The sequence below is a fragment of the Sorex fumeus genome, unplaced genomic scaffold (assembly GCF_029834395.1).
Source record: "Sorex fumeus unplaced genomic scaffold, SorFum_2.1 ptg000007l, whole genome shotgun sequence".
Classification (NCBI taxonomy): Eukaryota; Metazoa; Chordata; class Mammalia; order Eulipotyphla; family Soricidae; genus Sorex; species Sorex fumeus.
Genome location: NW_026606064.1, coordinates 8284233 through 8311196, shown reverse-complemented (window position 1 = coordinate 8311196; position 26964 = coordinate 8284233). Strand labels below are relative to the sequence as shown.

At 45.9% G+C, this 26964-nt stretch overlaps 1 protein-coding gene across 8 annotated transcripts in view; it reads right to left on the bottom strand.

Annotated features, from left to right (window-relative positions):
* Window positions 1–26964, bottom strand: part of CELF1 (CUGBP Elav-like family member 1) — an 89379-nt gene that overhangs the window by 24362 nt on the left and 38053 nt on the right. For 2 of the 8 annotated variants that reach the window (XM_056131364.1, XM_056131363.1), the window contains exons 1-2: window positions 14328–14342; window positions 6970–7121 (exon numbers count right to left, since the gene is read on the bottom strand). The exons of 1 other annotated variant lie outside the window; for it this stretch is intronic. In XM_056131364.1, coding sequence (XP_055987339.1) covers window positions 6970–7040 — 71 coding nt within the window. In that variant the 5' untranslated portion in view covers window positions 7041–7121; window positions 14328–14342. Of the gene's footprint in view, window positions 1–6969; window positions 7122–8254; window positions 8328–14327; window positions 14370–26964 lie in introns of those variants that run through there. 5 more of the 8 variants (XM_056131362.1, XM_056131365.1, XM_056131366.1 and 2 more) reach the window with 4 other exon arrangements.

Genomic DNA, 26964 nt, shown 5'->3' with positions numbered 1-26964 from the left:
TACTTATTGCCTAAGACTCAATCCACCCATCCTTCCCTCCCTTCCCTTTTTTGCTTTTGGGTCACACTTAGGGATTACTCCTGGTAGGGTGCTAGGAGCCATATGGGGTGCCCAGATCAAATTCAGGTAGGCTGCATGCAAGGCAAACACCTTGCTTGCTATATTACTCCCTGGCCTCCATCTTCCCTCTTCAAGTATTTGGAATGCACTGCTTTAGTAATTTTCCATTAATCTATGACTTTAATACCATGCATTAGAAAGTCATTATGAAACCATGATTGATGGCTAGGGATGTGGTTTGGTGTTAAGGGCACGGACCTGGTATATGATTCTGGGTTCAATTCCTGGAATCACACACATGCAAGTATAATTTTTATATATATATATATATATATGTAACTATATACATGCATGAAACTGATGTAGCTATTAAAAGTCTGAACCTAGGGGCTGGAGCAATAGTACAGCAGGTAGCGCGTTTGCCTTGCACGCGGCCGACCCAGGTTCGATTCCCAGCATCTCATATGGTCCCCCGAGCACCGCCAGGAGAGATTCCAGAGTGCACGAACCAGGAGTAACTCCTGTGCATTGCTGGGTGTGACCCAAAAAAGAAAAAAAAAAGTCTGACCCTAAAAACCTAGAATTGTTAAGACAGTATGGGAGTGTGGGAAGTAGGGGGCACTGATACAAAGTACAGTGGGTTAAGACATCTGAATTGCATGCAGCTGACTGGTGTAGATCCTCAGCATCCCATATGATCCCCTGAGTACTGCAAGGAGTAAACCCTGAGCACTGCCAGGTATGGCCCTAAAACAAACAACCCGGGGGCCAGAAAGCTAGTACAGGAGGTAAGACACTTGCCTTGCATGTGACTGGTCCCTTTAAAAAAAAAAAAAAGCGACAGCACAGGAGTGCAAAATTTACCTGCTGGGGACCCTGGTTAGATTCCTGGAACCGAGACCCTGGGACCCCAGCACAGCAGTGCCTGAGCAATCCACCCTCAGGTGGATGCCTCATGCTCAGCCACTGGGCATGCCTGGCAGAGTACAGCCAAGAGTGGCCACCAGACCACCCTGGGCACTGCTTGGGCACACCCCACCACTACCACAAAAAATGCTTTTAACCTTATAGAGGAACTAGAGAGAGAGTACAGAGTTGGGAGTATACTGAGCACCACTGAGTATATTCCAAAAACAAATGAATAACTGCTAATCTCTAATCCTGTTTCTTGTCTAGGAAGGGTTACTCTAACCCCTCAGTGGTGCTGAGAACTTATTCATTCCAACAAGGAAGATGCATCTTCTCTCGAAAGAGGCAGAGGCCTTCTCAGTTTGTTTCCTCTCATGACATTTCTCCACTTGATGCAGCAAAAGCGAAAGAACACAAGCAATACATGTGAATCATGGTTATTCCACAATTTCCGTGGAGACCTGGCATTTTCTTCTCCATTTCTTAATGTCCACATCCTCTTGAAGCCAACCTCCCTTACTCATGCTATGTAGGTCAACTGCCAAGGCAGTCCCCAGCACAGCAGCTTCAAGTCCCCAAGATCGGGGCGGTCTTCAAACAAGAAAGTTTAATAGCAACTGGAAGGAGTCATTTAAAATATGCTCAATATAGGGACTGTACAGCAAGTAGGATGCCTGCCTTGCACACAGGCAACCTAGGTTCAATTCCCGGCATCCCATATGGTCCTATGAGCACCACCTGAGTGCAGAGCCAGGAGTAAGCCCTGAGCGTGACCGGTGTCACACCAAAGCCAAAAACATGTAATATACATGTATATTAAAACATAAATCAGGCACTGGTTGAGTATAGCACAGGTAGGGTGCATGCCTTGCACATGGTTGACCTTGGTTAGATTCCTGGAATGCCGTATGATGCCCTTAGCTTGCCAGGCATGGTCCAAAAAGGGAAGAAGAAGAAGAAGAAGAAGGGCTAGGGAAAGCTCAACAATAATAAGATACAAACAAAAGAAAAACAAGGCCCCTGGTCCCCTCAACCAAAGCCTACAACTTTTCATTTTTATTGTTATTTTACAAGACAAGGGCCAGGGGACTCAGGACAAGGTCCAAGCACCTTGAACCCTGGTAGAGTTCAGCAAGCTATCATATCCAGATGCTGTGGAGAGCATGCAACCGATGTTATGAATGACCAATTCCTTTCATCAATAAAGGCCGGGCCTCACATTAGACAGTGTCAAATGTGATATACAATGAGGAATAAAGAATATTTCTCTGTGTGCTTGAGAACAGCAATAAAAGAGAAGGGACCCCGTGGAGACGGCTGTCTATGGCATGAGCAGCCACAAGGGCTCAGGGTGATGGCTTAGGTCAGGCACAACTGCCTTACATGCTCAAGGACTCCCGGTGGCCCCTAAGGATTGTTTGGGAACCCACTCCCATAAATGACAGATCAAAAAAGCCCTGCACAGACTTCAGCCACAAGGTTTCCCATCCACTGCTACTGCATCAAAAGAGGTAAGAAACAGTGCCTTTCCAGGCTCGACCTTCCTTACACACGTGTAGTGTGCATGCTGAAACAAACACTGCAGGGGCCGGAGAGATGGTTCAGAGGGCTAGAGCCTGTATTTTCCAAGCAGAAGTCTTGGGGCTCAATCCTCAGTACTACAGGGAGTGGCTACAATCCCTCAAAGTACCACCAGGAATGGCCCCCCACCACTACTGAGTGTGACTGTCCACCTACTCACTCCCTTAAAAAAAAGTAACCACTGCAAGAGCTGGGGAGGTAGCTCAGTGGCAGAGCACAAGCCTCTCCTGTTTGAGGCCCTGTATCTAACAGAGGCACTGCAAGTAAAGATAACCAACACACAAGCAAGTCACCGGGGACAAGATTCCTGGCGTGTGTACCAAGGCTCCTCACTCCCCGGCCAGCTACGCTACAGATCACCGAAGACATCCTTAAATTTTTGTCTTTCCTCCTCATTTAATGAAGAGCTCCCTGAGGCTAATGATAATGAATCACTTATATTTATTGCACCCACTGAAGGGCAACATCGAATCCGAAACCCCCCTGGAGAAGAATCGATGGTGTCTCTGGTGTTTGTCAGGAGACAAGTCTGTGGAAACTCTTCTGTCCCACGGAAACTGTCCAGACCTGGGAACAAGATGAAAGAAGGAAAAGCAGAGCTTGCAAGAGAAGCCGGGGAAGGGAGCGAAGGAGGCAGGTATCTTAGAGGAAAGGCATGGCACGAACCCACCTCTTTTCGTTTCAGCTCTGGCAGAAGTGGCAATAAAAAGAACAGACCCTGATAAATCATGAAGAATGAGGACCCGATGGAGCTGGAATGATAGTACAGCGGGAAGGGCTCTTGCCACCACCCAATATGGTTCCTGAGCCCAGCTAGGAGTGATCCTTGAGATCAGAGACCCAAATAAGGCCTGAGCACTGCCAGGTATGGCCCCCAAACAAAACAACAGAGTAATTGAGTAATAAAGACAGAGACTGCTTCGTTGCTTTGATTCTCACATGAACGTGCTGGAGGAAAAAAAAAAAGAACATCGAGTGTGGAAGATGGGGAGGAAAAACAAAACCTTTTTCTTTGGTGTTGGGAAGGTGGGTTTGGGCCACGCTCAAGAGAAATTTAAACACTTTATTGTTATCAGAAAACTCTCCTCCATAGAGCAGCTCTGCAGAGTCTGAGATAGGCTAACCAATCTCCTAACCAACCCACTTCCACAGAGTAGAAAAGTCACAACTCAAAAGTGTGAAAGGGGCAGTGTGGTAAAATGTAACGGAGGTTCCTGCTATGCATGGATAAAACACAGACTCATATGCAATGTCCAGCTCAAGCACGTCTCAGGATACCCAAATAACAGGTGTCCAGGAAAGAGGATGGAGGTGACTATTATCAAGGACACAATTCCACTTCGGAGTGATGAAAACTGAATCAGCGGTGAAAACTCACAACTTTGTGGATGAAGTAAAAAACCACAGAACTGCACTCTGTCGCAGTATGAAAACATAAGATTAAACCTGTGTGGATTAAACCTCAGTTTGAGAGAAAGAGAAGATGATAGGTTGGAAGCCACACTGCAGCCAGTTTCAAGGCGGGGGAAGAGCAGGGGTGAAAGGGATGGAACAGTGGGCGGGCACTTGTCTTGTACACGCCAATCCTGTTTGATTCCCAACACCCCCGATGGTCCCTGAGCCCAGTCCGGAGTGATTCCTGACACTGGTGATGAGATTAGTGTCGGGAAATTATATATCTGAAACTCAGCTATGAGAAACTTTGTAAATCACCTTGTAAATAGATTATAAGAAAAGAAAAAACCAACCAACCAACCAACCAACCAATACCTAGGCAGGAAAGAGCCGCGTTACAGAGAGTCTGACCCTCGGGGCCCTGATCAGAAAGTGGGAGATGTGGGGCTTCTTACCATGGAGGTCCCTATGCTGTATTCCAAGACTCCAGGCATGCTAACAAGAAAATCCTTCAAATTGTGTGCGCCTGGTGTCTGTTCCTTGCAGACAGGGTAGTATGCCTGTGCAGCAGCATGTGCACGCATACACGCACAAACGCATGCACGCACACACACACACACACACACACGGGCACCATGGCAACCACCAGAGAGCATCACAACCATAACCGTGTGCCTCAACCAAGTGAGCATCTGTGCAAACACCATGACTGCAGGAGCGTATGCCTGGGTGGGCGGCAGCCTGACAAACGACCCTCGGTGAGCACCACGATCAAGTGTGTGAAACCCTCAGTTATCACAAAACATCGATGGCAAAGGGAGGGAGAGATCAAAATTCAACGTAAAAGGGTTGAACACTGGGAAGTGGCAAAGCAGTCAGTTACAATAAAGGGTAATCTGAGCCACCAAGTTCTGTCTCTGGGGATGACTTATCTGGTGTATGGGAATGTTTTTCTTGTCATCAGCTCCTTGTGATGGCATTTAACGTGATTTTGACCTGTTAAAGAACCTCATCATAAAGACATGTCTAAATTTCTATTATTTTAGAGAAAAGGCATAGGATCCATTTTAAACAAAACAGCCGGCTAATTTTGAGGGCCCCTCCCTAAAGCATTTCACAAAGAACAATTTAGACTATTACCCACACCTATCAGACCTAATCCCAGGGTAGAGGAACTAACACACCGGGGCTGTAATGTATTTCCTGGGGAAGAGCTGATACTCTTGGTTTTGGGGTTGTTTTGTTTGGAGGCCACATCAGGCTGTGTTCATGACTCACTCCTAGCACTGAGCTCAGGAATCACTCCTGGAGGGACTAGGAGAACCATATGAGGAGCTGGGGACTGAACTGGGTCAGCCATGTGCAAAGCAAGCACCCTACCTACTGCACTATCTCTCCGGTTCCTATTCTGATGCCTGGTTAGAGTATTCAAAATCAAGAGTTATGTGTTCTACTAAGTCCAGCATTAAGACTCAAGGGCAGCTGGAACTCAAGGCCAGCTTGGCACCTTAGCTGTGGACTGCACTAGTGTCGCTGGGGGAGCTCAGGGACCATGAGGGAGTCACTCTAGGCAGTGCAAAGGGCCATACCCTGTTTTGTCAGTGCTGAGGTCAGTGCAGTGCTTGGGATCAAATCAAGGGTCTCACACATGCAAGGCACGTACTCTAACACTTTCAGGCCCGAAGATGGTGCCTTTGTCTGGGATGGTCCTTTCTCAACATTTCTGTAAAATGACAGGGATTCTCATTCTCATGTTCAAAACCCGGACAAATTGCCAAACAAAACTGACGAGGTTTGATCTGGGGAGACAGCCGGGCGTCTGACCTGTGGGCACTATCTACCCTCCCCAAGTGTGGCCCTGGAGGCCTGTGAGCAGCACAGGGCAAGAGCAGTTCCACACCCACCTGCCCGAGCATTCAGCCAGAGTATCAACAGTGAGCACTGCTCTGAAGGCAACCACCATGAGAGAAAAAGTGGCAAAGGACAGGGATTATTGGGTATGGAGCACCGCCAACACTCTTAAAATCATGCATTAAGTTGCATTTTCTTGAAGACCTAAGGGAAAACTGGAGGTCCAGGATGAGTGTACCTGCCAATCCAGTACTCTGTAGACTACTGATATTCTAAACTATTCCTCTGGATGAGCCTGAGAATTTGATCACTAAAACAAACACGCTTTGCAAAAGAGCACTTGAAAACTGCTTGCCCAATCCAAAACAATAAAGCTACAATTAAAAAAAAAAATCTTAGGTCTAGAAAGAGTCTAAGGGTTAAGGCTCTTACCCAGCACACTGTTGGCACCAGCTGGATTCCCAGCACCACATATAGTCCCGAGACACTACCAGGTGTGAGCCCTGAGCAATGCTGGGTATGGTCCAATCCTCCCTACCCCCATGCCCCAACCCTCAAAGAGCTGGAGCAAATGCTGTGTGAGCAGGAGATCTGGGTCCTAAGCATAACCAGTAGCGCCTCCCTTGCACTGAGCCAGGAACAGGCTTTGAACAATACCAGATGTGGCCCCAAAAAACAAAAACAGAAAAAAAAAACTTGGGAGAGACAACTCAAAGGTCAGAGTGCATGCTTTGCACACTCAAGGCCCCAGGTTTGATCCCCACCACCACCTGGCCCCCCGAACTCTACTGGGAATGGCCCTGGTGGCCCCAGGAACACTGCACTGCTGGGAGTAGCCCCAGGGACCCCTGGAGTATTAATTGAGAAACCCTCACACACACACCCCACCCAAATCTTGCAATCTATCACATGGAAAAACACCGCAACTTAAAGAAAATGACTCCAGCACACTTGAGTTCATATCGTTGTCATATACAAAAATGCATCTGTAAGTACAGTTAAAGCCCTGAGGAAATCAACAGTAATTAGAATCAGACTACAATAAAAAGTAATAATGTGGACTTTTGCTACCTCACCCATTTTTTTTTCTTGAGGGAGGGAACAGGTTCATTAAATAACAAAGACAAACGCCCAGTTCCTACGCTTATGATAAAAATTAGCAAAAATACTTACACAGGACTGGAATTCAAAGAGCAATGATCCACCATCATTTCTGGGAGGAAATCCAACTTAAACGCAGCCATCACCTCACTCTCCCCTTCAGAAGCCAATGATATAAACTTGCTGCACTTGTCTGATGCACAAATACACACAGCTTTAGCTTCCTGGGCCCCACAAAAAACACAAAGTGGAAACAGGAGCTCAGGGAAAGCAGCAGTAAGTGCCACAGAAACAGGCAGGACTGGGGGACGGGGAGGGGAGTCTGGATTAAAGGGGATGTGAGCATGTGAAGGGAGGTACAGCCCAGCACACAATGAAAGTGCTGATGCGCCAGGCTTGTTTTGTGTGATTTTCCCTGGCGAAGCAGTACTAAGTGCACTGTCAGATAAATAAGAGTGTCAGATCCATGAAGATAACAGTGGCTAACAGAGCAGAAGAAACACAAAGTTTCTTCCCGATTCCTCCCTACAGATCAGTTTCTGAGGGCCCCCAAAGCCTGTAACTATCTGAGGCAGGGAAGTGGGTGGGGAAAGCTCACCTCACTGGTCTGAAAATGCTTCTTAGGAAGAACCGGGGACTTAGTCTGAACTTAGTTTCCCATGTGCCCGAGACAGCAATGAGCCCCATGCTTGGGTCCAAACCAGTCTCAGAAGAGTTGCTTAAAAAGGAGTGGTCAAGCCCACAGAAGCCAGAGACAAGCTGGCCAAAGAACCAGGCTCCAGAAACTTCTGCTCCCATACCACTCCCTGCACTGGACAGTCTGTTTACTTTTTTCTTTCTTCCCCCTGGTGCTCAGAGCACCACGCTGTGCCAGAAATAGAAACCCAGGGATAGATTCTGGGCTTCTTGCATGCAAAAAATGTACTCGTCAGATGAACTCTCTGGCTCCAACCGTGTTTCCTAGTATGCTGCCAATACTCTTCATCAGAGGAAAGGCCTTTACAAAGTCCCACTTCTAGGTAAGGCGCCTGTCTTGTATGTGGCTGACCCAGGTTGGATTCCCAGCATTCCACAGGGTTTCCCAGGACTCCCAGCAGCGAACCCTGAGAGCAATCAGGTGTAACCCCTGAGCACCTGCGGGTGTGGCCCCAAAACAAGCCAAATATTCCTGCTTTAGAGGGCCAGACAGGGGCCGGAGGAATAGTACAGTAGGTAAAGTGCTTATCTTGCACATGACTGACGAGGGTTTGATCCCTGCACCACACATGGTCCCCATCAGGAGTGAGCCCTGAGCGTATCCAGGTGTGGCCCCAAAACCCCAGGCCTTCTTTCCATTTTCATCATGAGGGTGCCTTACCTCCAAGATTTCACTTCACTCAAGCTCAGTTCACAACACAGGGAACTTTTGAAAAAGGGAATTTATGACCAGCCTGTAAAAAGGTAAATGAACAAACTCCTAAATGTACAGTTACTTTTAAAGGAAAGGAAAGGGTGGGGTAGGGGCAGGGGTGGTGGGGGAGCGCTAGCATGTATGGCACAGGACTAGTCAAAGCAAGGATGACTGATGCCCATCTGCATCAGGCCAAGGGTGGCAGAAACGGTCTTTTCCAGACACATATCACCCCAAAACAAGTCATAGTGGGAAATAATGATCTTTTTCTCCTTCCCAAGACCCTGGCTCACTCGATCTCCTGCTTTACAGAGCGATGGCCGAAGCTCTCTGCCAGCCTTTCAGAGGAAGAAGCAAACACAGGCAACGCGTGAAGCAGCGAGCAGCTAGCACCCCCGTGCGCAGCGCCCGACTGCCAGAAGGCGGAAGACAGTAACCCGAGCTGGAGCTGCTCTCGTGGCTGTTAGCTCTGTCCTAGTTTCTCTGATGTATGCTGGAACTGATCACATGCTTCTCCCAGAGCAAGTTACCAGGGGCAAGGAATGAACTGGGAGGTCAGTCAAATTAGATTTTAGAGTTCAAGGGTACCTTGAAAATTCAATCAACAGATTTTTAACCACTACTGGTGATTACACTTTTGTTACTGTAAAAACATGATTTTTAATTATAGCCCTGTTTTAGGCAAGATCACATCCATGACGTAATTAAACACAGAAGACTTTGAATCTTCTGGCACTGTTCAGTGGATTAAAAGCTCCGCATGCCTTACCACAAATTTTACCAAGCCACAGATGGGAAAGCACTGATTTAGAGTAATGCTGAAAAACCCATGCTATGATTTACCCAGTCGCACTGCTTAAAAAGTTGGAAATGTAGAGGCCAGAGAGAGCACCAGGCCTGAGGCGCTAACCTTGAATGTGGACAACCCCAGGCTCACTCCCTGGCATCACACACGCTCTTCCGGGCACTAACAGGAGTGCCCCGAAGCGCAGAGGGAGGAGTAGCTCCGGAGCACTGTGAGGCGTGGCCCACCCCACCCCTCAAATACTTCAAATTTTTTATAAGATGGAAATGTTAGTACATGAAAGAATGAATCTCTCCAGGCCAGAGAGTTAGTTCAAAGGGCTGCAGTGCACGCTTTGCATGAAGAGCCCCAGTTCCAGTCCCAGAGACACAGGCACCCCCGCGATCTCTGGTGGCCCCGGCACCAACAGATTGAGTAAAAAAACCATCATGGAGTCACTGTGTCCCCCCCTCAACTCCACCCCCAAAAAAAGGACAGCTATTTCTCTTTAGTAGGTCATAAGAATTATCTGCTTTAATTAAATTAAACATGCTCAGGGCTGGAGAAATACTACAATGGGCAGGGAAGCTTGCCTTGCACACGGCCAACTTGGGCTTTACACCCCATATGGTCTCGAGTCCCACCAGGAGTGATCACTGAGTGCAGAGCCAGGAGTAATCCTTGAGCACTGCCAAGTGTGCCCCTAAACCTGTCCCCGAAAAAAACTAGGGAAACAGAATGAAGCTGATGTTAATGGGAGAAACTAAAAAGAATTAGGGGCATAGAGCAGCAGTATAGCAGGTAGGACACTTGCCTTGCATGCAGTTAACCCAGGCTCCATCTCTGCGTCCCATAGGACTCCTCAGTACACTGTCAGGAGCAAGCCCTGAGATCCGCTAGGTATTGAAGCCCCCCTACCCCCTCCCACCCCAAAAATGGAGAAAGAAAATAAAGGGTTAAGGATACAGTACAGCAGGTAAGATGACTGTCCTGCACACAGTTGACCTGGGTTTGATCCCCCCACCTCATGATCCCTGGAATAAGGCCAAGAGTGATCCCTGAGCACACAGAAGGAGTAAGCCTGAGCACAGCAGGGTGTGGGCAAAAGGGGGGAAAATGAATCCAAAAAATAAAAAGAAGCATTTAAAAAGCCACAGAAAAACAGCCCCTAAATTATGATGATGATGATGATGTTTCTTTCTCGGACACACCTGGCAGTACTCAGGACTTACTCAGGCTCTGCAATCTGGAATTACTCCTGGCGGTGCTTGAGGGGCCATACGAGATAGAACCAGGGTTGGGTGCACACAAGGCAAGCACCCCACCCTCTGTACCATCGCTCCAGCCCCCTAAAGTCATTTATTTCCTTCCTTCCTTCCTTCCTTCCTTCCTTCCTTCCTTCCTTCCTTCCTTCCTTCCCTCCCTCCCTCCCTCCCTTCCTCCTTTCTTCTCTCCCTCCCTCCCTTTCTCTGAGAAACATAGTTTTTAATTAAATAAAATTGCCTTAGAAAGACGTGAGGGAAGAGACAGAGAGGATGCTCATGTTTAAGAGAGAACACAGGCATCTGCAGAATGGAAAAGGCAAGCTAAGCGAAGAGAAACAGATACAAGAAGCAAGAGCTTGAAGAGCAAGCACCAAGTCATTCTTAATCAGCAGGCCAGGCTTCTCTGCCAAGAGCTGTATTAGAAACAGAGACAGCAGGAAGACTCGTATACAAAGGCCCACTGCAAAGGCTAGCTATAACCTTTCCTCAGCTGCTTTTCACCTGTCTGCTCCTATGAATTGACATTTATGGGTTCCTCTTCCTTCCCTGGTTGGCTGTCTGTCTCAGCTTTCTTTGCCTTGAATGTTGGCTACTTTTCTAAGGGTAGCAACTGAAACCTGATGATGTGAGTGTACGGGTAATCAGCCTGCTGTAACAGCAAGAACCAGTAGATATGGAAAACAGGCAAAAGAATAGCAGCACATTTCAGAATTTAGAATACTGGAATCAAAATCAAGAGTTTGAAAACGGGATTAGAAGAAACGGCCTAAGTCAAAAGCATTCTGTTTTGCCATGAGCGAGGAAAAGCACAGCCAGCTGCAAAGGGTGCCGGGGCCTGTGCAGACACTGGGCCCTCCATTGTGAGCGACTTAACGAAGTTGAATGACAAGTGATAGACTTCATCCTCTATCCAGATAATCAAAATGTGTTTGAAAGAACAAAAAACTTATGGCTATATGAACGTTGAAGAAAACTAAAGCCCACTGCTAAATATGAGAAATACTGTGTCATTAAAAATCACCAGTCTATATAAGGAAGCATGTCAAAATCTAGGGATAACTTATAACTTCACGTGGGCTGGTTAATTTACCCCCAGAGCACCTGGCAGTGAAGATAACTTTAGAAGGCATGCAGAAAAGAAGCAAGCAGTTGAAAATAACCAACCAAGGGTTGGAGAGATAGGACAGGGATTAAGATCTGAACTAGGGTTGCATACTGCCACCCCTAGTTCAAAGTCCCAGCACCACAAAAGGTCCTGAGAGTGCTAACAGGGCACTCCTGAGCAGAGCCAGAAGTCGGTGCCCTGTGCTAGGTGTGACCCAAACCACTCCCCAACCACAAAAGCAGCAACCTAATTAATGTAAAATTTTCTTATACTAGGGGCTGGAGAGAGCACAGCAGGTAAGATGCCTGCCTTGCATATGCGTGAACATGGTTCAATCGCTGGTGTCCTAAATGGTTCCCAAGGACTACGAGGAGTAAGTCTTAAGTGCAGAGCCAGTTATGGCCCTAAAACAAACAACAACAAATTTCATAGACTAGAATTACACACAAAAAAGTTCAATACTGGGAGCTGGAGCGATAGCACAGAGGGTAGGGCATTTGCCTTGCACACGGCCAACCCGGGTTCGATTCCCAGCATCCTATATGGTCCCCTGAGCACCGCCAGGAGTTAATTCCTGAGTGCAGAGCCAGGAGTAACCCCTGTGCATCACTGCGTGTGACCCAAAAAGCTCGATTTGCTCGAGCGGGCCCAGTAACATCTCCATTGGAGACTTTGTTGTGACCCAAAAAGCAAAAAAAAAAAAAAAAAAAAAAAAGTTTAATACTTGGAGTCAGACCAATAGTACAATGGGTTACACACGGCCAAGCTGGGTTTAAACCCGCAAGCCCGCAGGAACAATCCATGAACACAGAGCCAGGAACAACCACCAAACAAAAAAAAAAAAAACCAAAAAATTTTCAAAACTGTATAGGTATGTTCCTCAGATGGGAGGCCGAGGTTGAATTCCCAGCACCCAAGGCCCTGAGCACTGCAAATGACTCCTAAGCAGGAAGCCAGCACAGTCCCAAATAAACAAAATGTGCTGGTCTAGGAGATGGTTCCAGAGGCTGTGTGGGTCTCTGGCACTGCAGGGCTGCCCTTATCCTGCAAGAACCATGGTTTATGACCCTAGTTGGCTCCAAGTACCAGAGAGCACGGTGTCCATTTGAAAAAAAAGAAAGAAAAAAATATATAAATGGGGGTGCTGGAGAGGTAATAAAGAGGGCAGGGCACTTGCCTTGCACGTGGATGACCTGGGTTCGATACCGAGCACCCTATATGGTCCCGAGTGGACCAGGAGTGATTCCTGGGCACAGAGGCTGTAGTGATTCCTGTACACTGTTGTGGGGGTGAGGATGGGGTGGGGGAGTGTGTCTCCTAGAGAACCCAAACTAGCATCTTAAATACTTAAAAAACATTTTAACCTAAATTGGTGATTATCTCTGTGGCATTCCCTTTTGTGGGACCCTTTTACTTTTCAAAATCATTAAGCATAAATATTAAGCAAAAAAAAAATCTTTCAAACGTTGAAAATTTTAAAAAATTAATTAAAAAGTTGAGATTTTTCTGGCGTGGAGCTAGGGCAGCATTCCGACCACCTTATTCCTGGCTCTATCTTTATGATCGCTCCTGAAAATACCCAGGGGACCCAATGTGGTGCCAGGATCAATGGCACTCAAGGTAAGCACCTTGGCCTTTGACGCACCTTGATTTCAAATCCCAAATCACTTAGCTAAAAGACACTGAAAAGTCTGGTAACTTTTAAGTGGGCTGCCTGTAGTATTATATACGATACACCGAGTATATGATGATGGCTGAAGGGAAGAAAATTACCATCTTTAAGACCTAAAAAGTGTTTTAGGTACGAAAAGTACAGGGTTAAAGCAATGACGTGCATGTGCCTAGTTCCAGGTGAATCCCCAGATCCAAATGACTCCCTAACAACCCCCCCTCTGTCCCTGCCACAATTCCCTGGGGTGTCTCAGGTAACCCCCAACATCACAGGATCCAAGCACTGAATCACTGGTTCGATTGGCCAAGAATCATCGGCAGAGACACTGGGGTCTTGAGTATCACTAGGGACAGGCACCTGCACCAAAAAAAAATTATTTTTAAAAACAGTGTTTTTGGCCACACCCAAATGATGCTTAGGGGTTACCCCTAGCTCTGCACTCAGGAATTACTCCTGGCAGAGTTCAGGAACCATACAGGATGTTGGGGATCAAACTTGGTCTGACCACATGCAAGGCAAGCACCCTATACCCGCTGTACTACCTCTCCTGTCCCCCCTCCAAAGTTTTTGACAATTTCTTCCACTACCCTTAATCATTTCCTCCTCCAATCAGTATTAAAGAAAATGACCCTCCTCTTTTGTGCTTAGCAAAAGGTCAGCACTTCCCTTGGAGTTTTGCAACTAAACTTAATAAATTATAACCACCTTTCAAAAATTAGGTCAGAGCTTCAAATTCCAACCTAATATTGGAACTTACATGCAATTTTAGTTGGTAACAATACTGCTGTTAAGCTCAAACTTTAAGCTGGGTTCTGGTTAAAGAATTAGTTCACGGCAAGAATTCTGCATCTAGGAAGGTAATATAGTATGTGTGCATGTGGAATCCACTCACTCGGCTGTCCCCGGGAAAAGAAAGCCAGCTGCTGCATGGACTAGACGGCCCCGCAGAACCCCCCGGCACTCTCCCCGCTCCCACTCCAGCAGCTAGTCGAAGGGAGGCAGAAGGCTGTCCAGGACAATAGCCAAGGAGAAAGTTGATCAAGAGCAAGAAACCAAGAAACTAGTTCTAGTTTCCTAGAACTAGAAGAATGGGAAACGGTATCTGAGTATAGGGGAAAGTCACCACCTCTCTGAAGGGAACTTCCCCATCTGCACAACAAGCTCATGCAGGAAAGATGCCCAGAGAAAACACCCAACCAGCAGTTAGCCCATACCTGTGGCTTTACAACTCTCTCTCTCTGGACTATGTCTTCACTCTAAAAAACCAAGGAAAAAAAAGTAAGTGGGCCATGCCTACATTTCTTATAATTTCAGCTATGTACCTTCTTTCCAAAGAAAGTCTGTCACCACAGCTAAAGATTTAAGAATAAATAAATAAAAAGCCCCACCTTCCCCCTTTCTCAAAGTACACAATATTTCAAAGGTAGGGTGGATTGGACATCTTTCCAAGTTTAAAACATCAACTCTGGAGAGACAGTACAGGAGGGAAGGCACTCGGCTTGCACGCGGCTGATCGGGGTTCAATCCCTGGCACCACATATGGTCACCCGAGTCCCACCAGGAAGCGACCCCTGAGCACCACCTTATGTGGCCCCCAAACCATAAAGAGATAAATATCAATTTAGGGCAAAAAGATAAGGTGCCTCCCCTGTTTCCCCAGCATCCCATATGGTCCCAGAACACCGCTGGCACCAGAAATAGCTCCTGAGCAATGCAATGGTAGAAATGTCCCAATATCCACATAACACCCAAAACAAAAAAACAACAAACATCAACTAAAAGATGGGGGATTAGAGTAGAAAAAGGGGGAAAAAAAGAAAAAAAAGAGGGGAAGCTTGTCCAAAAATTACAAACAGCAAAATGATGAGGATTCCAAAGATATATCTAGGTTGCTGAAACAGCTGGGTTTTAGGATCTGATTTTGGGTGGGGAAACTGCAGTAAAAGCTGCATAAACTCTTTGCATTTGAGGATTATGTCACTAATGTGAAGGAGCATTGTTTCGCCCAAAACAATCTTCCTGAACAGGTAGGTGCTAGGCATAAAACACTTCAAAAGCAATCGAGTTCCTGCCTTGTAAATGAATCTAGCATACAGCACAAGGGGGAAAAAAGAAGTTAACTGAAGGTAAAAGCAAACAAGAGAACCACAGAATCGATGACTTATTTCTAAACACAATAAAAAATCTTGAAGGCTAAGACTGCTTCTATAAACTGCTCAAATTTCCACAAACCTCCATTCTCCAAGTCCTGCCTTCAAGGCTGCCAAGGGAAATGCCTACACTGGAAAGTGCAAAAAGGATGATAAAAGAAAAAGCGAGAGACAGAGACCTAAAGTCTTAAGACCCCCTTCCCCGAAGAGAGATGTTTATTTCCTTTCTTGGGGGGTGGGAGGTTTTTTGGGGGGCAACCACCTGGCAATGCTCAGGGGTTACTCCTGGCTCTTTACTCAGGAGTTATTCCTGGCAGTACTAGGTGGGTGGGGACTATGTTGTATGCCGGGGATAGAACACGAGTTAGCTGTGCAAGACAAGTGCCCTCCCCACTGTACTACCTCTCCAGCCCCTCTTCCTTTATTAATTTGTGGTTTTGGGGCCACACCTGGCTGGTGCTGGATGACCATCTATTGTTGAGAATCAAATCGAGAGCCTGACACACACAAGGCAAGTGCTCTACTACTAAGCCATACCTGTAACCCAACAATGTTGTTTCCTAATGGCATAAGACAGGCATCAGAGAAAATACCATGGGTAAGGAGCTTGCCTTGCATCTGCTTAAGCCAGGTCAGATCCCCAATACCCCACATGGTTCCCAGAGCCCCACCAAGAGTGATCCCTGAGTACTGCTGGGTGTTCACCTCCCCCCCCCAAAAAAAAGGCAATCTACGTATTCAGCCTGAGTTTTCACATGGAAAAAACCATTTTCAATAATGCTATACATAGGAAGTTGTCTTTTCAATCATTTTAAGGCAGTCTACAACAACAAAAAACCCACTCTGAATGCATTTAAACCCACTCTGAACGCATTTATTTGAACCTGCCTATAAATCATTGAAATCTATTGTGTGTACAAGCATGGGTTTTCAAAAGAGTCTTCCCAGAATTTGAGCACACATGGGCCAGACCAACAGTACATACAGCAGGTAGGGCACTTGCCTTGCACGCAGTCAATCTGGGTTCGATTCCTGGTATCCTCTATGGTCCTGAGCACTGTCAGAAGTGATCTGAGAGCAGAGCCAGGAATGACCCCTGAGTATCGCAGGGTGTGGCCCAAAGATTGGGGGTGGTGCGAGAGAGAGGTGTCACTGCTAACCTTTGCCACCACCCTATTTGCCCAGCAATGAAGGGATTGACCCCCAGAATACCAAACCATGAGCATCACCTTCAGCATCACCAGGTGTGAACTCAAAGGTAAGGTAAAGGTAAAGGTAAAGACCCTCCCGTTGATCGTCGATTTGCTCGAGCAGGCCCAGTAACGTCTCCATTGGAGACTTTGTTGTTACTGTGTTTGGCATATCGAATACATCACGGGGAGCTTGCCAGGCTCTGCCATGCGGGCGAGATACTCTCGGTAGCTTGCCGGGCTCTCCGAGAGGGGCGGAGGAATCGAACTCGGGTCGGCCATGTTGGCTGCGTGCAAGGCAAACGCCCTACTGCTGTGCTATCGCTCCAGCCCGTGAACTCAAAACAAAATAAAATTTAAACTATACAGGTTAAAGATACTAGGTACAGCACAGGATAAAGCTCAGCAAAAGGTGAATTCCTTGCATGCAAAATACCTGGATTTAATCCCAGCACTGCCAACAGCAACAACAAAACACAAAACAGGGGCCAGAGGAAAGGTCAGGGGTTAAGGCACCTGCCCTGTAGGCAAACTCCCCAGCACTGTATATGGTCCTCTGAGAACCACCAAGAGTAGTTCCTGTGCTGAAAGCCAGGAGTAGCCCACTGAGGACCACTGGGTATGGTCCAATTCTCTCCCACCCGGAAGAAAATAACCGAGGTGGTGGAAGGCTAGTCAGGCCAGGCCCTGGCTTCTAATATAAAAGCAAGCCCGACTAATTCTAAACAGTAGAGAACCAGTGCATATGCTGCCTGAGCCCACGTGCTGCTTGCGCTCACGTGGCCAAGCACATGTGGTGCCCGAGCACATGTGTCGCCCGCATCTCTCCTCTTGAGATGTGTACTTTCATGCTTTCATGTCTAATGCTAGGATGTGTGTACGGGCTCTCTCCGCCCTTGGAGAAGCCTGTGTTCTCTCTTGAGTACGTTACTCTCTCACTCTCTCTCTCCCTCCATACATAAAAATCCTCCAAATAAAATCTATTTATTTAGGGCTGGAGCGATAGCACAGTGGTAGGGTGTTCGCCTTACAAGCGGCCAACATGGCCGACCCGAGTTCGATTCCTCCGCCCCTCTCGGAGAGCCCGGCAAGCTACCGAGAGTATTCGATATGCCAGACACAGTAACAACAAAGTCTCCAATGGAGACGTTACTGGGCCCGCTCAAGCAAATTTAAAATAATAATAATAAAAAAATAAACAGTAGAGAACCTGCCCTTTTTCATATTCAGCTTTGAGATGAATAGTTACAGATTTTTCTATTGTTAAAATAGGCTACCACAAATCAATGAAATTAAGGTGCCATCAACAATAATATATGCATTCTCAAACTAAAAGAATATGATATCTGAAAGTCACAGATGGGCCAGATAGTACAGAGGGTAGGGCAAATTGCCTTGCATACTGCTGACTCGGGTTCAGTCCCCAGCCCTAAGTATAGGGTCAGGAGCAAGCTCTGAGCACTACCAGGTATGCCCCCATCCCCATAAAATTCTAAGTTCTAATTTTTGGAAATTAGACACAAAAGTGTTTTGTGTCCTTTGTAGTTAAGCCTCATGTCTAGCTTACCTCCATTTTAAAATGAGGAAAGAGAGCCTTTTAAAATGAGCACAGGGCTTGTAACGCACAGAGGGTCCCTGGAATAATCCCTGAGCACCATCAGGTAAGCTCCCAAAACAACAAGGATGATGATGATGGGAAAAGACAAAGATGAAGTATCCCTCACTATCTAATAAACCTATCACTGACAATATTTGCAAAACTGTAAATCAGTGACTTAAAAAAAATTTTTTGAGCAGATGGAATGACTACCAAGCTCAATTAGCTAAGACAATATAAAAGGCTCAACCAGCACCAATGACTTCTCAACTGATACTGTGAAATTTAACAATTTTCACAAATTAATTCTGATTGATCTATTTCCTGATCATTTCATTTGCCATTCTGTCATAACAAACAATATGAAGTAAATCTGTTTGTGCCTACTAAGGGGAGAGGGTTGGGGCGGGGGGGGGGGGGAGAAAGACTGGGCATATTGGTGGAGGAAGGTCACACTGGTGGTAGGATTAGTGTTAGAACACTGAATGCCTGAAAAATCTATATGAACTATTATGAACAACTTCGTAAATCATGGTATTTAATTTTTTTTAATGTAATGCTGTTATGGCCAGGAGCAATAATAGAAAATTCAGATAATGAAGTAGGACACTAAGCCATACATTTTGACCCTAAGGAAAGGTAGACTGATTCAGAAATATAGCTTAGGTGCTGGAGAGATAGTACAGAGTAGGGCACTTGCCTTGCATGTGGCCAACCTGGGATAGATCCCTGACATCCCATATGATTCCCCAGGCACCTCCAGGAGTAATGACTGAGAGCAGAATCAGGAATAAGTCTTGAGCACTGCAGGGTGTGGTCCAAAAAGCAACACACGCGCACACACACACACACCCTCCCCCCAAACCACCACAATCTGTAGGGCCACTGAGATGGCTCAAAGGGCTAGAGCACATACTATGCATGCAGTCCAAGCCCCAGCACCTGCATGGCATGAACCCCGAAAGCACCATTGTCAACAATCCCTGAGTACCAAGCCAGGTAAGGTCTAAAAAGAAGACAAAAAAGTCTGTAAGGAAGATGATGCTCATAAACAATAGAAAAAACCATTACAAGGCCGGGGCAATAAAATTAAGTTGAACCATTTCTTTAAAGAAAAATCTCTTTTGTTTTTTGTTCTGGAGCCAGACCTGGCTGTGCTCAGGGCTTACTCCTGGCTGGGCTCTGGGGACCATACGAGATGCAAGGCAAGCGCATGTGCCCTACCTGCTGAATTATCTCTCCAGATCACTAAAGCAAATCTTACAGGTAGGTAAATGTCCCCAAAGTCTTCACTGTCACAAGAATTTCTTTAAAAATATTACTTACGAGCTACACAGAGTACAGAAGTTAAGACACTTGCCCAGAACGAGACTACGACAATGATTCAAATCCTGACACCAAATGTGGATCCCCTGAAGCATACCAGGTATAGTCCCTAACCATAAAGCCAAGAGAGGAACTTGCACGGAGCAAGGCATGAACCCTAACCAAAGTCAGGTAGGGTCCCTGAACGCTGACAGGTATAGCCCTAAAAACTTTGAGGGGGATGATTTAAAGCAGTGAAAATTTCCTGCTGATAATGACACTGAAAAACCTTTGGGGGGGGGGGGCAGGGCAGGCGGCACAGGAGTTGGAACCACACCCAGCAGTGCTCAGGGTTTACTCCTAGCTGGCTCAAAAGCCCATCATGGGGCTGGACAATAGCACAGCGGGTGGGGTGTTTGCCTTGCAAGTGGTTCGATTCCCAGCATCCCATATGGTTCCCTGAGCACCACCAGGAGTGATTCCTGAGTGCAAAGCCAGGAGTAACCCCTGAGCATGGCTGGGTGTGACCTAAAAAGCTTAAAAAAAAAAAAGAGCCCATCAAATTAACTTCATTCCATGTCACTTACCTCACCTATAGAAGACTTTTAACTACGTACCTCAGAGAAACTTAATGGATGTTCATAACAATAACACAAGTTTCTAACTGGAAGAGGGAAAAGGGAATGAAAATGACTTGGATAAATTGTAGTTTAGGGGGCCACAGTCATAGTACTGAAGGTAAGGCGCTTGTCTTGTATATGCTGACCCAGGTTAGACCACCGGCATCCCTCGAGTCCCCACAATCCTCACTAGGAGTGATCCATGAGTGCAGAGAGAAGAGTAACCTCTAAGCAATGCTAGGTGTGGTCCAAAAGAAAATCAAAATATAGCTTTAAAAAAAATCTTTAGGGGCTGGAGCGATAGTACAGTGGGTAGGTAGGGCATTTGCCTTGTACGCGGCCAACTCTGGTTCGATCTCCGGCATCCCATACAGTCCCCCAAGCACCGCGAGGAGTAACCCCTGAGCATCACTGGGTGTGACCCAAAAAGAAAAAAAATCTTTAGGGACTGGAGAGTTTGCCTTGCACACAACCTACCCAGGTTCCATCCCCAGCATCCCACATGGTCCCTTGAGCCCTGCTAGGAGTGCAGAGCAGAAGCAACCCCTGAGCAGTGGCAGATGTGGACCTAAAACAAAAACAAACAAAAACCTTGAAATAAAAGGTAAACTGATACACTGAAACATAGTAAACTTCTGTCCCTAATCTGGTCATTTCCAGGACTTCTTCCAGTGGAACATGTTGTCCAGCATTCAATAGTACAGGCCAGGCACTACATCAGGCTTGCTTCTGTTTTAGGTCCTTTTGTGGTCCCAAAAAGGGAACCCAGAGCCATACATGCAGGTCAAGGGTGCTACCAATAAACTATGTAGCTGCTTACACTTGTGGTCCACAGGGATAAAAATGAACACTGTATGGGATTTAAAAAAAAAAAAACCTCCCCCCATCCAGTCTACTTGCTCTTTTGGCTGTTACATCCATGATTCAGGCTTAAGTTTTGGGAGTCTGACTCTACTGACTGAGTCATCTCTGTGTGTCCTCTTCTTGACCCCAGAGTTTATAAACAGATCTCTATCTCATCTCCTCTACTGGCCAACATATTCATCCCTTTTTTAATGGCAACAACCTTCCTCCTAGCCTTGAAATACAGATGGTGGTGGGCTAGATAGTACAGGATGTGAGTGATCGTACAGCAGGTAGGTGCTTGCCTTTCATTCAGCTGATCTCAGTTCCATCCCTGACACCCCATATGGTCCCTCAGAGCCTGCAGAGAGTGATCACTGAGAATAGAACCAGCAGTAAGAGAGCTGCAAGGTGTGGCCCAAAAACAGAAAAGAAAGATACCACAGGAACTTGCCTTGCTGGTCAAGGCTGGCTTAATCCTTGGTATCACCCGGTTTCCTGAGCACGGCCCAAAACAGGAAACGCCCACCCTTGCACCACGAGTTGTAGCTTCAAAACGCAAACAAAATGAACACTGTGCTTTAAACACACACACACACACACACACACACACACACCTGGAAAGACAGCTTGACAGGTTGGCTTGCAATCTCTCTCATGCAGGAGACCCAGGTTTGAGCCCTGGCACACTGTAGTACCTCTCTGGTCCCCCCCAAATAAGAATTATGATGAAAAAAAAAGTTTTTAAACAATTGTTGTCATGGGGCTGGAGAGATAGCATAGCATAGCAGGTAGGGCGTTTGCCTTTCATGCGGCCAACCGGGGTTCGATTCCCAGCATCCCATATGGTTCCCTGAGTACCACCAGGAGTAACTCCTGAGTGCAGAGCCAGGAGCAACTCCTGAGCATTACCAGGTGTGACCCAAAAAGACAAAAAAAAAAAAATTTGTCACATTGTACAACAATGTCAACACTTCTAAATTCTACACTTCAAGATGGATAGATGATAAATTTTTATGTATGTGGTTTTGTGTTTTGGGCCACCTCTGGTGGTGCTCAGGGAGTACTCTGCTCGACTCCCTGCTTGTTTTTTTTTGGGGGGGTGGAGACCAGAGAGATACTAAAGTGGGTAGTTATTTGTCTTGCATGTGGCCAATCTGGGCTCAATTCCCAATACCACTTGTGGTCCCCGGAGCCCACCAGAAGTGATCCCTGAGTCAGGAGTAAGCCTTGAGCACCATCAGGTATGGCTCTAAGCACCACCAGGAGTAATTCCTGAATGCAGAGCCCAGAGTAAGCCCTGAGCAACACTTTCTGAAAAAAAAAAAAAAAAAAAAAAAGTATCCTTTCTCAGAGCAAGAGAGACTGTATAGCAAGTACTAAAGTTCTAAATATTTTGGATTATTTTATACCAGCTTTTTTCCTATGCACATAGTAAGATGCATGCACATTCAAATATACAAATTAGATATCTAATTAAACTATATGTACCACTGCAGACTCTCTTCACTTAACTAGAAAACAGATTCTTACGAGCAATTCTTATTTAAGAGCTAAAGGGAGCCAGAGCGATAGCGCAGCAGGTAGGGCGTTTGGCTTGCATGCAGCCTACCCGAGTTCAATCCCCAGCATCCCATATGATCCCCAAAGCACTGCTAGGAGCAATTCCTGAGCGCAAAGCCAGGAGTAACCCCTGAGCATCACTGGGTGTGATCCAAAAAGCAAAAATAAATAAATAAATAAAAGGAAATTTTGGGGCCAGAGAGAGCGCACAATGGGTAAGGTACTTGCCTTGTAAGTGGCTGATCTGGGTCTGGGTCCCAGGAATCCCATATGATCCCCTGAGGCCCACCAGGAACGATCCCTGACTGTAGAGCTAAGAGAGAAAGCCATAAGCATGGCAGAGTATGAACACAAAACCAAAAATATAAATAAAATCTGGCCTGTAGTCAAGAGCTACTTACCTGTCACAATATAGACACACACACACACACACACACACACACACACACACACACCCCTCTGTCACAAAGTCAGCCTAATTATTAAATCCTTTAAAATTACTGTCAAAATATGGCACACACACTTTTAGTTGCAGTCCATTCTATCTTGTTCAGTTGGGATCCTCTAGGACTGTACAACAAGCACCTAAACAGGGTCATCTCACTTGACATTCTATTTGGAAGCAAATAGGAAATGCAAAAGTATTTTCTAAATCTATTTTCCTACTTCCTCCCCAAATGTCTATACCCTCAAAACTCTCATACCTTTCTTTAGCTTTTCCCACTTCTTGGCAGCAATAAAACTGAATTTAGAAGTATAAATTCACAAATGAGAGCTAAATAAACCTGCAGCTTTCTCTGGGCAAAACAGCTAACTTTTCTATCTCTCTTTCCAATTTGAACCCATGTTCCAAGTATCACGGTCCACGGTCCTCCCGTTGTTCCTCGATTTTGCTCGAACGGGTCCAGTAACATTGTGAGACTTGTTACTGTGTTTGGCATATTGAATACATCACGGGGAGCCTGCCAGGCTTTGCCGTGGGGGTGAGATACTCTCGGTAGCTTGCCGGGCTCTCCGAGAGGGGCGGAGGAATTGAACTCGGGTCGGCCATGTTGGCTGCGTGCAAGGCAAATGCCCTACCGCTGTGCTATCGCTCCAGCCCGTTCCAAGTATATCAATATTAAATTATTTGCTGGATGGAAACAGACACCAGAAACTAGATGCAGAAACAAGAGGCAGCAAGGTTCTCCACTGAGTGTATCAGGTAGGACCTTAAAAGCACTTGCATGCTCCTGATTCCAGGGGTTCAATCCCTGACGCCCCACCCACGCTAGGAGAGATCCCCAAGTATAGAGTCACGATAAGCACTGAGCACCACCGGGTGCGACCCAAAAAAAAAAAAAAAAACCAGAACAAAATAATAGCCACAAAGAGGGAGTATAATACCAGATGATATCAGACCAAGGGCAAATCCTCACAAGTGCAGTTTCCTTTCTCATAATATTCATATATCCTATCAATTTGGCACATTCTAAGACCACCAGTTCCTTGATTTTACTGCCCTGCCACAAGAACAAATCTGTCTCATCTAGTGAGTCACCCCTGCTTCTCTCTCCAACTGCATTTTGATTCCAGCCCACTTCTGCAGCTCATCAGGACTGCACCATATGTTAGTACCATGTAGGCAGAATGTGACTAATTTTTTTCTAAAACACTGTCAGAGTAACTTTTTAAATTACCTTGGAATCTTGATGTTCTGAAGAGTCATATCTATAATACATAACCTTCTGGAAATTACTTCATAAGTCATTTCTGACTGCTCAAAGATTCTTCAGCAGTCACTCAGTGTTTCAGATAAGGGAACAAAAGTAAAGAGAACGAATTAAGTGTTCCATGCTTATTGACGGTTCCTCAACCAAACAGTGAGAAATGCTTTCTGGAGTCCTGGCAGTCTATTTGCCTTAAAACAAAACTGATGCAAAGCTCTAACTGCAAACTTGGTTGCAAAGGCAGCATGCTGGCAGATCTGTTTACATATGGATGCTACCTATTCTACAGTAAAATATATATTGGCGATGGGGCCACAACTGCCAGTGCTCCAGGGCTACTCCTGGTCCCATGTTTGGGGATCACTCCTGGCAGTGCTAGGGAGCCACGTGGTGTCAGGAATCAAACTGGGGTCAGCCACATGCAAGGAAAGTGCCGTATGTAATACCTGTACTATCTCTCTGATCTACTACAGGAAGGAAAAAATACATAAAGACTTTGGAGAAAATACAAGGGACAAAATCCCAATTCATGCTCACTCTATTTTTGTTTTTACCCCCTGCTCTGACTGGAACTTATGTACGGAAATTACCCCATTCCCAGGTAAATCGGAAATGTATTGCGCATGAGATACCACATGTGATGCTTGAAATTCTCCTAGCAATTGAACTGGTGTTCATGTCGGTTAGATGGAAAGCTTTCCAGCAGGCCTATTTACTTACAAAGTTTGGGACTATTCTCCATCATTCAGATGGACATCCATGTGTACAATTCCCTTTAATCAATCTTTCCTACCAGGCAGAGTGCAACATTAGCTAGATTCCAGTAAGGAAGGCAAAGGATAGGGTGTGGTAATATGTCAAAACAAGTTCTATAAATACAGCCTTTGGCATATTATCGCAAAAAGAAATTAAACCACTTCAAGCTTAAGCAGAAAACTCTCACAGTCCTGCAATAACTTACTTGAGGGTCCTAGAAAACAGAAGAGACCAGGGTCCTGAAATCTTGTAACTCACAGGCTACCTTGTCTCCCTCTTTCTAATTTCAGAGTGGTTCAAAATTGAATTGCAAAGGCCGGAGACAGAGCACAGTGGGTACGATGATTGCCCCAATGTGGCCAATCTAGGTTCAATCCTTGGCATCTCATATGGTCTCCTGAACCCGCCAGAAATGATCCCTGAGTGAAGAGCCAGGAGTAAGCCCTGAGCAGTGCTAGGTGTGACCCAAAATGAAAACAAAACAAAAACATAACATTGAATTGCAGGGATTAGAGCAATAGTACTTGCTTTACACATAGCCAACCTGGGTCTATCCCCAGCATGCCATATGATTCTCCAAGTACTTCCAGGAGTGATCCCTGAGAAAAAAAGTGTGACGAGTAAGCCCTGGGCACTGCCAGGGATGGCCCCACACCAAACAAAGAAACTGAACTGCAGGTCTCACTCCTGTCAGCATCGCCACACTAACCAAAGCATCAAAATCCTTTCACTGAGTTCTCTCAGCCATACAACTCACATCACATATAACAGCCCATCTAACTAGCATCTAGCATTAATCATCTCCAAACCCTTGGACTAAGCAGCCAAGAACCCCGCGTGTACCATCTGCCCCATACCTCACCCCAAACACAGAGGCACTCAAGCAGGATGTTTCCATATGGTCTTGTGTCAGGAGGTTTGTCTTGTTTGGTTGCAAATCAGGAAATTTCACTCAATCTCTTTCTGTTCTTAACCTCATAAATATTTCCTGATAGGTTAAAAGGCATAAAGCATAAAAAGTACACTTTCACGTCAATGAGGGAATACAGCCTGACTCTCCCAAAGGATGCACTGCCCTCGGGCAAATTCTTTAATGTGTCACTTTTTAAAAAACTGTCTTCAATTATCATGCTGTCATCACTGTCACACAGGGCTCCTAACAGTGCTTCTCATATTGAAATATCCATTTTACAGTCTCCATCATCTCCTCTAAACCTTGCGGAAAAAATCCACCGTTCTACAAAATTGAACTTGGTCAGCTCTTTATTTCATTTTCACAAGAACAAGTTCTTTATCAATCAAAAACATATGTAGGAACTGGAGAGACAGTATAGCAGATAAGGCACTTGCCTTGCAAGAAGCTGCCTTGGGTTCAATCCTGGTACCCCAAATGGTTCCCTGAGTCTAGCCAGGAGTAATCCCTGAGAGCAGAGCCAGGAGTAAGTCCTGAACACTTCTGAGTGTAGGCCAAGAACAAACACATGTAAAACACGTGTAAAGAGCATATTATAGTACTATCCAATACAACAGACCACACAAAGAAGGAATAATCCTAAGAAGGGAAAATCCTAAATCTTGCTCAGAAGACAGGCATTAAACTAGAAAGAAACCAAAAAAGGCAGGGTGAGAGCATATACACAAGGGAACGGCATATCTGGCAAGGGGAAATCTGCAACCAATTTGAGAGAAACCAAAGCAACTCAAGAGAGTAGAATGTTGTTTCCCTGCCTAAGTCAAATTCTGGGGTCAGAATACAAATCAACATTAGAGCACCTGGAGTGAAGTATGAGGCCTTGGATTTGATTCCTGCTATCATGAGGGGAAATAGGAGAAAATCAAACTTTATACTATTCAATCACACTGCCTAAGGTAGAACAAGTTGTTGGGTTTGTGGGTTTTTCTGCGGGGGGATGAGTTTAGGGGGGAGGTGGGAGCCATATTTGCTTGGTGCTGAGAATTGACCTGGGCCTCTTTTGAGTACAGTATGCATTCTAGCCCTGTGAGTCATCTCTATAGCCCAGAATGGAATTGTTCACAGTTTCCTACCTTCCACTGATATTAGTGTAGCAAGAATTCTCCTGTGATGGTGGTGGTGGGGGGGTGCATAAGGCTTACTTC